Raw genomic sequence first — 15,999 nt, 5'->3', positions numbered from 1 at the left:
TGATAAAAAGCGTAATTGCAAACCAGGTTTGTTCCCCCATTAATACATTATCTTGGAACATGTTCCTAGTCAAATCTAATTTGAAAATTCATAATTTTGTTAACAGATTTATTCAAATACAATTTATATAACACATAATTCACCCCTGTAAATTGTAGAATTTAAAGTATTTATGTATATTCATAGAGTTATGCAATTGTTACCAGGATGAATTTTGGATCATTTCCATCACGCCTCAAAAGAAACCCTTTGCCCATTAACAGTTGCTGCTTCTTTCCCCATGATCCCCCCAATTCTCAACAATCATTCATCTACTTTCTATTTCTACAGATTTGCTTATTCTGGATATTTCATATAAATGGAACCACATAATATGTGATGTTTCATGACTTGTCTTCTAGTTAGCATGATTTTTAAAGGATAACCACATTGTCGCATGTATCTGAACTTCATTCCTCTTTATTCCCTAATATTATTCCATGGTGTGGATAAGTTCCATTGATGAATATTCGAATTGTTTTTCTGAATTGTACTGGTATGAACATTCATGTTTAGGTTCTCCCCATTATTGAGGATTGAACTCTGGGGCACTTTGTCACTTTTTATTTTATTTATTTATTTATTTATTTATTTATTTATTTATTATTATTTTGGGGGGGGGGTGCAGGGCATTGAACCCAGGGCCTTGTGCTTGCAAGGCAAGCACTCAACCAACTGAGCTATCTCCCCAGCCCCCCACTTTTTATTTTTTATTTTGAGACACAGTCTTACTAAATTGTAGCAACTTCAGGAGTAGCTGGGAGTAGCATGAGCCAACCCACCTGGCCATGTTTAGTTTTTTTGTGTACATGATATATTTTCATCTATCTTGGGAATATACCTAGAATTGCAATTGCTAGATCTTTTGGTAGCTCTATATTTAATCCTACTGGGATTTGTCAAACTGTTTTCTAAAGTGGCTCTAACATTTTACATTCCTACAAGTAGAATGTGAAAGTTCAAATTTCCCCACACCCTTGATAAGTGTAGCTTTTTAATTATAGCTCTCCTGGTGGGTGTGAAGTGTTACCTCTTTGTACTTTCTTTTCTTTCATTCTTTTTTTTCAGAACTGGAGATTGTACACCAGTGGTGCTCTACCATTGAGCAACATCCCCAGCTTATTTTTACTTTATTTTGAGACAGGGTCTCACTCAATTGCCCAGGCTGACCTCAAATTTGTGATTCTCCTGCCTCAGTCTCCCAAGTAGTTGGTATTATAGCTAAGCCCAGTAGTCTGTCTTTTAATTATATCTGAAACATCCTTCATCTTTGTCCACACTCTTAGAAACAAGACTCTAGCCCAGGCTCAAGAGAGGGGATCACACAGAAGTGTGGACACCAGGGGGCAAGAACCATGGCAGCCATCTTGGAATTGCCCACAATGGATGCATACAATTGCATGCAAAGTGCAATGTGTTTGTGTTCAGTTCTTTTATTCATTTAAATTTTTGAAAATAAAATGTGAATTTATTACTTATTCAAATATAGGGGCTGGGGTTATAGTTCTGTGGTTGAGTGCTTACCTAGTGCACGTGAGGCTCTGGGTTCAATCCTCAGCACCACATAAAAATAAATAAATAAAGGTATTATGTCCATCTACAATTTAAAAATATTTAAAAAAAATAAAATTTAAAGTCTTTGAAACTTTACATTTGTTTCAGGCTTTTATGTCTCTTATGAGGAAGACCACTTTGTGTAGTTGTTTGACCCTAAAATCACTATGTCATTAATCAGGTCCTTGTGAAGAATGTGGACTCTGGAGCCAAACTGTGCCACCTGGGAGAAGATGTTGAATGATTCTGTGCCTGTTTCCTTTTCTGTAAAATGGGACTGGTTATAGTACGTGAGCAGGAAGTCATGAGAACTAAATGATCTAACATATTAGTATCCTTTAGATACTACTACCTGACAACACAAAACTTAGTGACTTATAAAAATAACCTTTGGGACTGGGAAGATAGCTCAGTTGGTAGAGTGCTTGCTTTGCAAGCACAAGGCCCTGGGGAGCACCGCAAAAAAAAAAAAAAAAAAAAAAGAAAAGAAAAGAAGAAAAAAAGTAACCTTTATTTCTGGTTCATACAATCATGTGTGGTCAGAATGGCTCTGCTGATCTCAGCTGGGCTTGCTAGGCTTGCCTTTAGGTTGTGGGCTTGCTTCTGCCTGCTCCTTTCTCCTTCGTTTAGGACTTTGGCAGCCTATCCAAACAGTTTCTCATGACTATGAAAGAAGTTCTTCATATTGTGGTGGTTAGCCAGAGTATAAGAAGACAAGCCCAAGTCGCAAGCATATTTCAAGTCTTGATTTGCTCACATCAGCTAATATTCTGTCTGCCAAAGACAGTCAGGTGGCCAATCCTGAGGTCAAGGCTTGGGCTAAGCCCAACATCAAGGGTGAGAAAATATACTCCTGCTGCTACAAGGCCACAGCAAGGGTTTAGATACATGATTACAGGGATTGAAGAATTGTGACCTCTCCTTCAGTCTAAAATCAACATGTAAAACAGAGCCTTCTTTGACATATAATTAATGGTTAATAACATTTTTTCTGTCCAATTCTTTTTTTGTTTTCAGTGCTGAGGGTCAAACCCAGGGCTGCATGCATGCCACACAAGCCCTCTACCACTAAGTCTCACCCCCAACCCTCATATAGAGTTTAAAAGAAAAAATTTTGTTGTATACCTTTGAAAGATTTGCTAGTTATTTTAATAATACTGCTATGCTTCAAAACAAGTTAGTGTGGATGTGTGAAATAGCAGCCACTCTAGAAAACAATTTCGTGGTTTGTTTGTTTTGTCCTTCCTTTCTTCCCAATTCTACTCCTGCACATTAATCCCAGAGAAATGAAAACTTATATCCACACAAAAACAAATACATAAATATTCATAGTATGGAAACAACTGAAAAATCCTTCAATGAATGAATAAACAAACTGTACTATGGAATACTACTCAGAAATAAAAAGGAACAAACTATAGATATACACAATTTGGATAAATCTCAAGGGCATTATGCAGAAGAAAAATGCAAATCCTAAAAGTCTGTATAGTGTTTGGCTCCATTTATGTAACATTCTCAAATGACAGAATAATAGAGAAGGAGAACAGATCAGTAGTTCAGAGGTTACAGATGGTGTGGGGTGAGAAGCTACAAACAGATGCGACCATAAAGTGTTAGCATGAGGGAGTGTTGTGATGAACCAGTTTTATGTCTTAATTGTGAGGGTGAGTACAAGTCATAAAATTGCACAGAACTACACCCACCCACCCCCCAACACACAAAGTGCATATAGAAATCAATGAAAGCTGAACAATGTGTGGACTGTACTAATGTCCACTCTTCATTTCCTTGTTTTGATAGTATATCGTAGTTATGTTTCCACTGGGGGAAATTGGATTAAGGGTATGCAGGACCTTTCTGAACTAATTTTGCAACTTTCTGTGAACCTGTAACTTTAAAAAAAAAAAAATTAGGGCTGGGTTTGTAGCTCAGTGATAGAGCGCTTCCCTGGGATGTATGACACACTGGGTTCGATTATCAGCACCACATATAAATAAGTGAAATAAAGGTCCATTGACAACTAAAAAATATTTAAAAAAATTTTTTTTATCAGATTTTGTGTCATGGTGATAAGTACTTTTCCTTTCTATTATAAAATAATTCATCCATGGTTTTCTTCTGGTATTTTTATTGTTTCATTTACAAGGCATTTTGCAATTTTTATTGGGTTAAGGCACAAAGTCCCTGTACATACCCACCTACATGACAAATTCTTTTGGAAATTTTATAAGTTTCCCAAAAGCGTCACTGTGATAAATTCATACAAACATTGTCATTGTCCAGTGGTCCCTATCTCAGTGAATAGCTCTCCCATTGTTTTCATGATATGGCAACTGCCTTCCCTCAAAGTGAATGGTGGGAATATGGGAGAAGGAGAGAAGCTGCAAAGACTATTATGACCTAGTCTGAGAAGTTACACACAGTCATGTTGGCCACATTCTCTTCATTAGAAAAATCACTAAATCTGGCCCACATTCAAGGGGAGGGAAGTTAGGCTTCACATTTTAAGGGAGGAATTTCAGAGAATTGGCTGGCATATTTTAAAATCTTCAGGGAAGCAGGGGGTGGGGACAATGGATGAACAGGAGCAGTGCTGGAAGATTTTGGTTACATACTTTTTAAAAAAAATCAGAGCATTATACATAATAGTAGGGTTCATTCTGACAAAATCATACATGCAAGGAATTTGATTTCGATCCTCATCTCTCCTCCCTATTCTCCTTCCTCTACTCTTTTTCCTCCTCTCCTCTACTCTCTTTGGCTCCTTTGGCTCCTTTATTTATTTTTGATTGGTACTTTCTACATATAAAGGTGAAAATCCCTTTGGCACATTTATGTATGCATGTAACAAGATTTTGTTAGATTCATTCCGTATTTCCTCCCCTTTCCCTCCCCTTTCCCATCCTTCCTCCTCCCATTCTCCACCTCCTACTCCACTGATCTTCCCTATATATTTGATATCCAATCCCCCGCACTGCCTTTTTTCCCCTTATTTTACTTTAGCTACTGCATATGAGAATAACCATCCTACTCTTCATTTTGAGTCTGACTTATTTTACTTAGCATGATGTTCTTCATTTCCATTCATTTACCTGCTAATGTCACTATTTCTTTTTTTTTTTTTTTTTTTTTTTTGCGGTGCTGGGGATCGAACCCAGGGCTTTGTGCTTGCGAGGCAAGCACTCTACCAACTGAGCTACATCCCCAGCCCACTATTTCATTCTTCTGTCCGCACAACTTTATTTTTTTGGAGTGGGTACTGGGGATTGAACTCAGGGGCACTAGAACACTGTGCCACACCCCTAGTCCTATTTTGCATTTTATTTAAAGACGGGGTCTCACTGAGTTGCAAAGTGCCTGGCTTTTGTTGAGGATGACTTTGAACTCAAGATCACCTGCCTCAGACTTTATACATTTTGAACTATGGATTTGACTGAGTAACATAATAAATTAATTACATTTCTTTTACAAAGAAACATACTTTAAGTTATTTGGTAAAGAGCTGGAAGAGAGATGAAGGAACAAAAAGTCGAAGAGGATCTGGATGGGAGAAACTGGTCGAGGGGAAACTGACTTTTTCTGGTGCACACCCTGCCGCGGTGGGGTCATTTAGCCTTCCCACTCTCCTGGGCATGGGCTGGTAAGCAGGAGTTTTGGATAATGAATCTGTGGAAGGGAAAAAAATCTGTCTGAATCATTGCTCAGCCACAGCCTGTGTTCATTGTTTATTTTAAATAAAACTGGATGACCCGTAATGCCTTTTCTGGATAGTGTTTTACTTACAATGTAAGCACCACCTTCCTCCAAACCCCTCAGATTTGACAGCTATTCTTGAACAGAGTTTGAACAAACTGTCAAGCACGCCAGAGAATTTAACCTAGTCATTACTGAGAGATTTAATGTGAACAAAGACGTGGCATGAAACCCAACAGGTTTACTGTCTCTATAAAAGGATCGTTAAGGTCGAGTGTATTACCGTGTTCAGTACTAACTGTACAGCACGCATCAAGCCCTGGTCACTTCACTGTACAAGTCGAAACAAGGAAAGAAAAAAGTTTTACCAACAGCAGTAGTCAATTTGTTTAACCCCTCCACGCCTGGAAAACACTACAAGTCTACTTTCTAACCACTTCTTCTGAAGGGCCAGGGAGTCTCGGCAGAGAGCGCACCCTCTCGCACCCCACCAGCGGCGAGCAAAGTCCTTCCTGCCGGTCGCTGGGCCCGGGGGTCCAAGCGCGATCCCGGCCACAGAGACAGGAGCTTCCTCTTTAGACCGCGGTGTCTGGGGTGCCCGGCATCGGACCCGATCCGTGGGAGGCCTTGCGGACCCCTAGCTCCAGCCCGAGTAGCGAGGGGCGAAGAGGGAGGCGAACGGAACCCAGACACGTCACGGGTGTGGGATCAGAGTCCGGGGTACGCAGGGACCGGGAGGCAGGGCGCACCCCGCAGGCCCGGGAGCGGGTGGGCGGCGAGGGGCGCGGGTCCCGCCCGCTCCAGCCGCTTCCGGCGCCCTCCGGCCCGCCCCTCGCCGGCTCTGCCACATCCTCCGGTGACGTCAGCCAGTGCCGCCATATTGGAAGGCTGCCGCCGCCGCCTCCGCCTCCGCCGGGGAGCTCGGGTTGGGTTGGGGCCGCGGCCGCAGGCAGGAAGGCGCTCCTCTCCCGCCCTGCAGACGTCGGGCCCACCCGCTTCACCCCGACCCGTCTCCTCATGACTGCTCCTGGCCCCGCTGCCGACCGACGTCGCCCCAGAGCCGGGATTTAACACGGAAGCCCGGGTCGGGGGCCGCGGGCGGGGGGGAGGAGGAGGAGGAGGAGGAGGAGGAGGGAGACCTGGTAGGCTCCGCGTCCCTCTCGGGTCGGCGCGGCTCCTCGGCCGGAGCCATGACCTCGCTGACCCAGCGCAGCTCGGGCTTGGTGCAGCGGCGCACCGAGGCCTCCCGCAACGCCGCCGACAAGGAGCGGGCGGCGGGCGGCGGCGGCGGCAGCGGCGAGGACGACGCTCAGAGCCGCCGCGATGAGCAGGACGACGACGACAAGGGCGACTCCAAGGAAACGCGGCTGACCCTGATGGAGGAGGTGCTCCTGCTGGGCCTCAAGGACCGAGAGGTGCGGGCGCGGCGGACAGGGCGGGGGCGGCGGCGCGGGGCCCGGACCCCAGGTGGGCTCCAGGTGGGCGCCGGCCTCGGGCCCGAGCACCTGCCCTCCTCGCTCCCGAGCCCCGCGGCCCGGAGCGCCCAGCTTGCCCCGAGGAGTGTTGAGTTGGCGCTCCCCTGCGCGGCCCGGTTCTTCCCAGATCCTCCTCGCAGAGATTGCTTGGATTTTTCCTTCCCCCTTTCACAGTCTTTCCATTTCGACACCCCGGCAGTCTGCATTTCTTCCTCGCTTTTTTTCTGCGTGTTCAGCCTGTGTAGATCCTAGGTTGCAATTCCACCCTGGAAACTGCCAGATAGACCGAACACCCAGCGCCCTCCCACCCAGGACCTCCAGCGCCCCGAACTCTTGGGTTTTGCCGGTTTTAGGATCTGGGAGGGGTCCACAGATCCGCTTGTCAGGGGATTTGTATTTTTTAAACAAATTAAGGTATACCATTTGGTGTTATGAAAGAATTCGGAGGAAAAAGTTATTTTTCCCATTAAAGTTCAAAGTCAAAGTTGTCTTGAAATTTGGAAAACGACTTTCTAGGTGATCTTGATTTAGGTGAGAGTTTATTTTTAATATTGCTGTTAAAATTTTATTGGTTGACTGTTCTCAAGAAAGTTTTGCCGTTTTTAAGGAAGGACTTTTTCATAAAGTGCTTGAAATGCTAGGTTTGTGATTTGCTGAAAGGCCTCAAAGATTTAGGTACGTATGAGTTGCCATAGATATTTGTTCTGACTTTTGAAAGAGATCATTTCATCCTGATATCCAGAATTTTCACACAGAGAGAAGTTGGGGGGGGAAAAAAAAAACAGGGCTGAGGCTGTGGCCCAGAGGCAGAGCGCTTGCCTAGCATGTGTGAGGCACTGGGTTCGAGTCTCAGCACCACATACAGATAATTAAAAATAAAGGTCCATCTACAACTAAAAAAAAAAAAAAAAGAAAGAAACTACAGTGAACATCTTTATATGTATTCACGTCTAGACTCTATAGAACCATTTTTGTTCTATTTTCTTTTTCACATAGACACCCAGCTACAAAAGTTTTAAAGAGATCAGTAGGCAGACACATGATTGTATATTTTATAAATAGTGATTTGTGTGACCCCAGGAGCTTTTTAATCTTAGTGTGGAAACTAGACATCACCTTCTGAGATTTAGAAGTTTGTTTTGTTTTGATTTTAAGTTAATTTTTCATTTAGGAAGGTGGACAAAAAATTTCATCCCAGTGAAACAACTTTCTCTTCCTAATGCCCCAGATTTTATCAGCCATAGATAAGTTTTTTTAATGGACTGTAAGTTAGTAATCTAATGTACTAAATTTTTCCTTGATAGAAGTGTCTAGAGCATCTGCAAAATATTTTGATTTCTCAGGTCTTAATAACAGTCACTTTGAAAAAAAAAAATGATGTCTCTTTGACTATAAAAGGGGACCAGTATCTGTTTAATTACTGAATTGTGATGATAAAATAGGCCATATGTGAATTTTCTTTCTTTCTGAGAATGAAAAAACATTAGTGTCTAGAAATGTGATTTTAGAAAGTATTCAGCTTGATTTTTTTTTTTTTTAGGTTTCATAGTTTGGAAGTTTAGATTCTTGTTAGTAAACTAGTAAACATTTTTCTTTAAAGGCTCCCTCCATTCCCCGTTTTAGAAAATACAAAAAAAAGCAGAATGAAGAAAGCATTCTTGGTGAATAGTTTATAGTTTTTGATACTTTTCTTTGGATAAACTGTGTAAAACTAAATCATACAAAAATGCTTAAAAAGTAGCTTTAGTCATTGAGAAATTAGGCAAAGTACCTTTTTGTCCAGTATGTGTTAACTTTCCATGTTTAAATTAAAGCTCTTACCATGCTGTTTTTGTGTGATTTAACCCCATGAAGATAATCGAAAGAATTTGTTGACGTTTAATGGTACTTACACTATTTAGACAATTTGAAGTTCTTTGGGAAATATTTGAGACTGTTGTGATTGTGTTATTAGTCACTATATTTTGCAAGTCATGGCCAGGGTCCACAATAGCTAATTCTTCTTGCTTTTTTCAACCACATAGTTCCCCCTGCTTTTTGTAGGCAGGTCTGAGGAGTTGGGATCTGGGGTTTTGCATTGTCTTAGATTTTGGTTTTAGAGATGAACCTCTATTTTTTCATCTCATACTCACATAGTAATTACCAGTACTTATCTATTCATGCTTTCCTCCTTGGTATGTTCCCTCTCTTCTTAGGGGGCAGGGATTGCTTTTTTACCCTGACCCTAGGCATTTTATTCTGGTTAATATTAGATTTCAACTTATTAAATTTGTTATTAATAAATTTTATAAACTTTAGTCTTATAGACTAGTAAATGCACTATGTTTATTTTAACCACTTGTAACATCTGAGTACTTTTAAGATATTTGAAAGCTAAACTTTAAATTTAGGCAAGTCATTATTGTTGGCCATGTTTAAATATGTGTATATATACATACATATATATGGTAACCTTATTTGAAATCAATCATTTTAATAAATTGCTTAATAGTGAAATTAATTTTACTCTGATTTTTTAAAAAAACAGGCTTATTAATTTACATATTTTGGTTCTTTAAAAATGTTGGACAGGGCTGAGGTTGTGGCTCAGTGGTAGAGTGCTTGCCTCGTGTGTGAGGCACTGGGTTCGATCCTCAGCATCACATATAAAGAATAAAAAACAATAAAGGTTCATCAACTAAAAAATTTTTTTTAAGAAGTTGGACAGCAGTAAACCTGCAGAAAAGTGCAAATAAGTGTAGTAAAATTTTACAAACTGCTTACTGTTAAACCAGTCGTACGTAGGGCAAGAAATAGTATATGACGAACTCTTCAGAAGCCTCACTTGAGTTTCTTTCCAGTTGCTATAATTTCCTTGAGGGTAACCACTTGCTTAACTTCGAAATTTAGGATAGTTAATTTTGCTTGGTTTTTGTACTTTTATTTGTGTCTGGCTTTTGTTCTACATTGGTCAGTCCATGTGTAAAATTGTCACTTGTTTATTCTTACTGTCATACTAATTTACTTTTAACACAGTCTACAATATTTTAAAGATTACTTTGACATTCTGAATCAAGCCTCCTTTATTTTACTGAACAGAAGGTTCAGTTTGCCAATAAACAGATGGTCTGGCTTCACATTGCCTATTGGGGTGAGTCTAAAGTTATGGAGATTGATTTTTAAATTTTTTTTTTAAGTGCACATTTCAGATTTTTTACCAGTGATTTTCCTTTCCAGCTTTTATAAAACACAGATGCCTGGACCCCTCAGGGGATTCTGCTGCTCACTCTTGAGTGAAGAATCAGTGACATAGGTAACTTCAAAGGCATTGCAAGGATGGCAGTTAGGTTTACACTTGAATTCAACCTCCAGTTAATTAGCAAGATTTCTGTTATCCCTGCCCTTCCTCCATGTATTCGAGGGGGAGGGACAGCAAAAGTGGTAGGTCTCTTTTCTTGCCCATTTTTTTTTTGCTGTGTTTGGTATGAAAGCCAGAGCCTTACACATGCTAGGCAAGTGTTCTCCCATGGAGCCACATCCCCAGGCCACCTCCTCTTATTTGTTTTTAATTTTAATTTTATTTTGAAACCAGGGATTGAGCCCAGAGGCAGTTAACCACTGAGCCACTTTCCCAGCCTTTTTATTTTTTGTTTTTATTTACTTATTTTTGGCACCAGGGATTGAACCCAGGTGTGCTTTACCACTGAGCCATGTCCTCAGCCCATTTTAAGTTTTTATTTTGAGATGGTCTCACAACGTTGCTGATGGCTTCTCTAAGTTGTTCAGGCTGGCTGTGAATTAGTCATCTTTATTTGTATTTTTCCTGTAGATGACTCCAGTAGAGCATTTTCATTTTATTGAGAATTACCTCAAATAATGGGTTATTTTCAAATAACTGTGCATGTATGTTGGAAACTGAACTCAGCTCCTCAAATTACTTTTGAATGACTTCATTGGTGGTAAATCTTAGCCTTTTAAGGTTGGATTTGATTATTCAAATAGCCAGATACAAAGTATGCCCACGGAATAGAGAAGTGAAGCATTGTACTTGCAGTCCAGAATGTATTATTTGCTTTACATATTGAAGTTCTCTGAGCTTTGGAGTTCTCATGGGAAATGGTTTTGATTGTAGTGTTGTGGACATTTATTTTTCTCCACCATGTCTTCCTGGTTCTGTCATTGAGAATTCCCCATTGTGTGTGTAGCCCTGTGGTGTCCTCTTGAATCATCTTCCCCTACCCTTTTGTGCTACAACCAGACTTGTCCAGTCAAGATGTTTTCTCTTAGGGTTTGGGTCTGGAAAGAGCAACAGCTCTTTGGAGTTTTTTGGAGATCTTTTCAGTAGTGTCCCTGTGTGAATTCGACTGTTCTTTGGTTTGTTTTTTTGAGCTTCTTTCTTTCTAGTGCATTGGTGATGTATTTTTCTAGCCTGATTTTCCAGTCACTTCAATTTTGTAAGTTCCAACACCTTCAGTAAAGTTCCTTTTTAAGGGTTGCATTTCTAATACTTCTAGATAGAGTTTTAATTTAATGTATTTTGAAAAATAAGTAGATGCTTGAGTTGGATAATAATTAAATTTAGAATTCAGTTGTTTAAATTTAACTGGCTTTCTTGTGGTTTTTACACTGGCTTCAAAAATGGGGAGTAAATTTTCCATGGTCACTACTTTGAAATAAAAATACTTGTCAAGATGTATAACTTTGATTTTTAAAAATTCCTTTCCAAGTTTGCAGTTGATGTATGCCATTTCTACGTATCAAATCTGTAAATGAGAAATACATTTGACAAATATTCAGAATTTCACTTGTGAAGATTTTTTAGTAATTAAAAAATCTAATAAAGGCTTCTGAAAGGTGTTTATCCCCTGCTGTTCCCTCATGCCTGTGCTGATGTTTATGGCTTTAGATTTCTCTCCTCAAAACTGGAAAGATTGCAACCTGTTTTAGTAGCATATCATAGTGTTACAATGTCATTTAGTGTATTTTGAAGTTTTTGAATTTTTAAAATGGAAAACAGACTGTTAATCATTTGGTAAACCTCTGATCTGTAAGAATACAACTAATAGTAAAGTATAGCGTATTACCTAAAAGAATTTTTCTGATAAATATACTTTTTTTTTTGGTATTGGAGATTGAACCCAGGGTCGTTGTACCATGGATCTGTATCCCTACCCCTTATATTCTTTTATCATAAAACATTTTGAACTAAAAATTATTTATATACTTATTAGATTGTATTTGGTTTACATATGTCTTTAATGGAGAAATTCTTAAATTGGAGTCAACAGATGGGGTTTAGAAACTTTGTGAGCCTTCTGTAAATGTGTGCCTGTTTTCCTGGGGGAAAGAATATAACTTTTCTTAGGTATTCAAAGCATTTAATGACTCCAGAAGATTAAAATTGACTGTATAGAGTTCTTTTTTTGTTTTAGTTTAAGGTTCTTGTTTTTGGTTTGTCTCATCCTCCTTTTTCCTCCTGAAATTGACTATAGAAAATTTCAGGTTTCATGGTTGTAGTGAATTGGATTTTTAGTTCTTTAAGATTTACAAATAGCAGGGCGTGGTGGCACATGCCTATAATCCCAGCAATTTAGGAGGCTGAGGAGGAGGATTGGAAGTTTGAGTCATCCTCAGCAATTTAGAGAGGCCCTAATTAGCAAGACCCTGTCTCAAAATAAGAAAATGAGCTCTGGTGAGGGAGCTCACTGATAACCCTGGGTTTAATCTCCAGTACCAAAAAAAAAAAAAAAATTTTTGAAATATGAAGTCAACATTTCTGTGACCTGTTCCAGAGTTCTCATCTTAATATGTGAACTTAGGAGAAGTGTAACTACCACATTTAGGATTCTAACCATTTCCATGTTTATTGAGCTTAGTGTTTAGTGAGCACATTCTCTGTGCCAGGCCCTTTACTCTAGGTACAAATGCTGGGAAGTAAATCTCTATTTTTAAAGTTTATTTCCTTTGTGTATGTCAGAATTCATATAATAAACTACAAAGCTTAATTATGGTGCTGTTCAGATTTTTCAGTACTCTCTCAGCCTGACATATATCAACCACTCAGTAAATATTTTAAATTGAGTCATGGAACTTCAAAAATTATAATATCATTCCTGAAAGTGAAAACTGTTTCTGGGGATGGTGTTGAAAAAAACTTATTCCTATGAAGTCTAGATACTCTCTTCTGTGTGTGTGTGTGTGTGTGTACATATATTTTCAGTGTTCATATTCTATATTCATAGATATTTATATAAAACATAAAACAGATATATGTACAGTATATGAGTAAATATACAAAATATCCCATTTTTAAAAAATTTTGTGGGTGAATAGGTAACTGAGGGAAAAGTCTAAAAATGCTCCCTATTGTAGCAATGGTGAAATAAAAGTTGAGAAACTGAAATAATTATATGAGGTTTAGAAATTTTTTATTAATATATTTTGGTGGTACTGAGGATTGAACCCAGGGGCACTCTACTAGTGAGCTATTCCTGCCCCTTTTTATTTTTTGAGACAGGTTCTTGCTGAGTTGCCAGGTTGGCCTCAGATTTGTGATAATCCTGCCTCAGCCTCCTGAGTAGCTGGGATCATGGTTGTGCACTGCTGTACTAGCTGGAAATCTTAATTTTTTGTGTGGTGCTGGGAATGGAACCCAGGACTTTAGTGCAGTGTCCTGAGTACTAGGCTGGAAGCATTAGAAGTGTGGGTCCTGTCCAGTCTCCATAGTTGTAATCATGACTGACAGTCTAGAAGAGTGAAAGGGAAGTGGAAGATCTTAAACTTTTTTTAAAATTATGGTAAAACATAAATAACATATATTGTCCTTTTTTAAGTGTATAACTTGGAGGCATTAGATACATTACTTATTTTGCAGCCATCACCATTTCTATCTTTTTAACCATATTGTACTGAAATTTCTGTACTTCACTCCCCATTACCCCTCCCCTCAGTCCCTGATAACCATTATTCTGCTTTCTGTCTCTGGATTTTTTTTTTTTTTTTTTTTTAATACTGAGGATTGAATCCAGAGGTGCTTAGCCACAGGGCCTTGCTAAGTTGCTGAAGCTCTCTTTGAACTTTGGAGTCCTCCTGCGTCAACCTTCCCAGCTGCTGGGATTGCAGTGTGTACCACCACGTACGCCTAGCTCCTGTCTCTACTTCTAGGGACCTCGTGCAAATGAAATCAACACTTGTCCTTTTGTGTTTATTTTACTTACATTACCTTTTCAGGGTTCATTCATATGTAGCATGTATCACAGTTTTATTCTTTTTAAGGCTGAATAATAATCCATTATAATACCTATTTTGTTTATTCATGGGCTTTGGGTTGTTTCTACTTGTAATTTTTTATTTTATTTTATTTTATTTTTGGTGCTGGGGATTGAACCCAGGGCCTTGTGCTTACAAGGTAAGCAATCTACTGACTGAGCTATCTCCCCAGCCCCAAGTTTTTATATTAATAACTTAGAAGATAATTTTGGGGGGGGGTACTGGTGATTGAACTCAGGGGCACTCAACCACTGAGCCACATCTTCAGCTCTATTTGTATTTTATTTAGAGACAAGGTCTCACTGAATTGCTTAGGACCTCACTTTTGTTGGGGCTTGCATTGAACTTGCTTCTCCTCCTGCCTCAGACTCTAGAGTTGCTGGGATTACAGGTGTGTGCTGTGCGCCACTGCACCCAGCTAAGAGATATTTTTTTGAAGGGAGGGAGCTCTTGGTCATGGTCTGTTTCCCAGATTTCATGAGGAAGGGAAAAGTGACTCTGTCATCAGTGGTAGAGTGGGTAGGTGTTGAGTACTCTGAGGAGTGGAGTAAATACCTGTAGGTGAGGGGTGGCCAAAGAGGAATGATGGAGAGGAGATGGAGCACTTTGGGGAGATAAGATGTTTTTTTAGAGATGAGGTCTCATGGAGTAGTTCAGGCTGGTCTAAGACTCCTGAGCACATGTGTTCTTTATGTCTTACCCTCCCGGATTTTGGGACTACAGGCACTCTACCACTGTGCCCTGCTAAAGATAAATTTTGAGCCTCTTTCCTGGGATTACAGCCAAGGCTCGACTCTAGTCTTGTTTTAAAGGAGTTTGCTTATGCTCATTTTTATTTAAAAAGTGAAGGGAATGTCTTATAACACATGTTCTGTTAACATTCTTTCTCTTAAGGACATATAGTGATCACCTTCCCATGTCAGTAAATAGATTTTTCATGGTGTGTGCTCATGAAAAATTCAGATGGCACACCCAGAAGTATAATGTTTTATTATTTATAATGACTGCATGTTAGAACATCTTCCTTGATGTATGACAATTTAGATCCTTGTATTTACATGTAGTCATGAATTGGGACTTCATGCAACTTCGTGCCTCTGCCTCTCAAGTGGTGTTGATTTTTCTGCTGTAAGAAAATCATGCAGAGGCCACTATATAATAAATCATGTTGTGTTGACTAGATAGAAAATTTATGTGCCTTCATTATTCTATATACTTTTGTAGGACTTTTCAAAGTTTTCTCAACTTAAAATATTGACAATGTGAAGTAGTAGTGATAACACAATATCTAGAGTTCACTGCTCTTGGGTATGAAGTATGTCTTCCTGAAATAATTGGCAGTTTTCTCATTCTCCTTGAGCTGAGTTCCATAGTCTTGTGAAATTGGAAGAATAAGGTCTATAATCTTCTAAGAATTTCTAATCTTTTAAGGATTAGACATGATATACATCAAATGCTTAGCATCTGAATGCTTCAGATGTCTCAAGACAAGTGTGTAAAGGAGCTGAGAAAAGGCCAGTGAGCATTACTTTGAAGGAATGGGAAGCAGAAGAGTAACATGTCAGTGACTCTGAGCAAGAGTTGACAGACCCAGAGAGGAAAACCAGAAGAGTTGGGTTGTAGAAACTAGGGGAATGTCAGCAGCAGTGTATGTGGAGGAGTTAGATGAAATCTTTTTCTTGAGAATTTTATCATGTTGCCCTGGACTAGGGACGTAGAAGGGAGACTTCCTTTTTGACTATACTTTGAGTTTGTCATGAATGGAAAGAAGGTAGAGCAGGGTTGGTCCTTAATCTCCTGCACATGATGGGCAAACAAACAGGGAGGTTCTGGTGAATATGCAAGAGCTTTAAAATATTTAGGAAGACGGGAGTTGTGAACAGAGGTCTTCAGGTAAGAGAATGGGTAGAAGGATTAGCTTTAGACAGGGCAGTTTTCTTTTGGTAACCAGACAAAGGAACATATATAGGTAAGATTGAGTTTATTG

At 39.6% G+C, this 15,999-nt stretch overlaps 1 protein-coding gene across 1 annotated transcript in view; it reads left to right on the top strand.

Moving 5' to 3' along the window:
• Positions 1–6,160: 6,160 nt before the first annotated feature.
• Golph3 (golgi phosphoprotein 3) overlaps positions 6,161–15,999 on the top strand; it is a 36,453-nt gene continuing 26,614 nt past the window's right edge. Inside the window, exon 1 of the mRNA XM_047556519.1 lies at positions 6,161–6,704. Coding sequence (XP_047412475.1) covers positions 6,480–6,704 — 225 coding nt within the window. The 5' untranslated portion in view covers positions 6,161–6,479. The remainder of the gene's footprint in view (positions 6,705–15,999) is intronic.

This window comes from Sciurus carolinensis, chromosome 6 (assembly GCF_902686445.1).
Source record: "Sciurus carolinensis chromosome 6, mSciCar1.2, whole genome shotgun sequence".
NCBI classification, from domain to species: Eukaryota; Metazoa; Chordata; class Mammalia; order Rodentia; family Sciuridae; genus Sciurus; species Sciurus carolinensis.
Note: the sequence above shows the minus strand (reverse complement) of the source record. Positions and strands in the feature narration are given on the sequence as shown.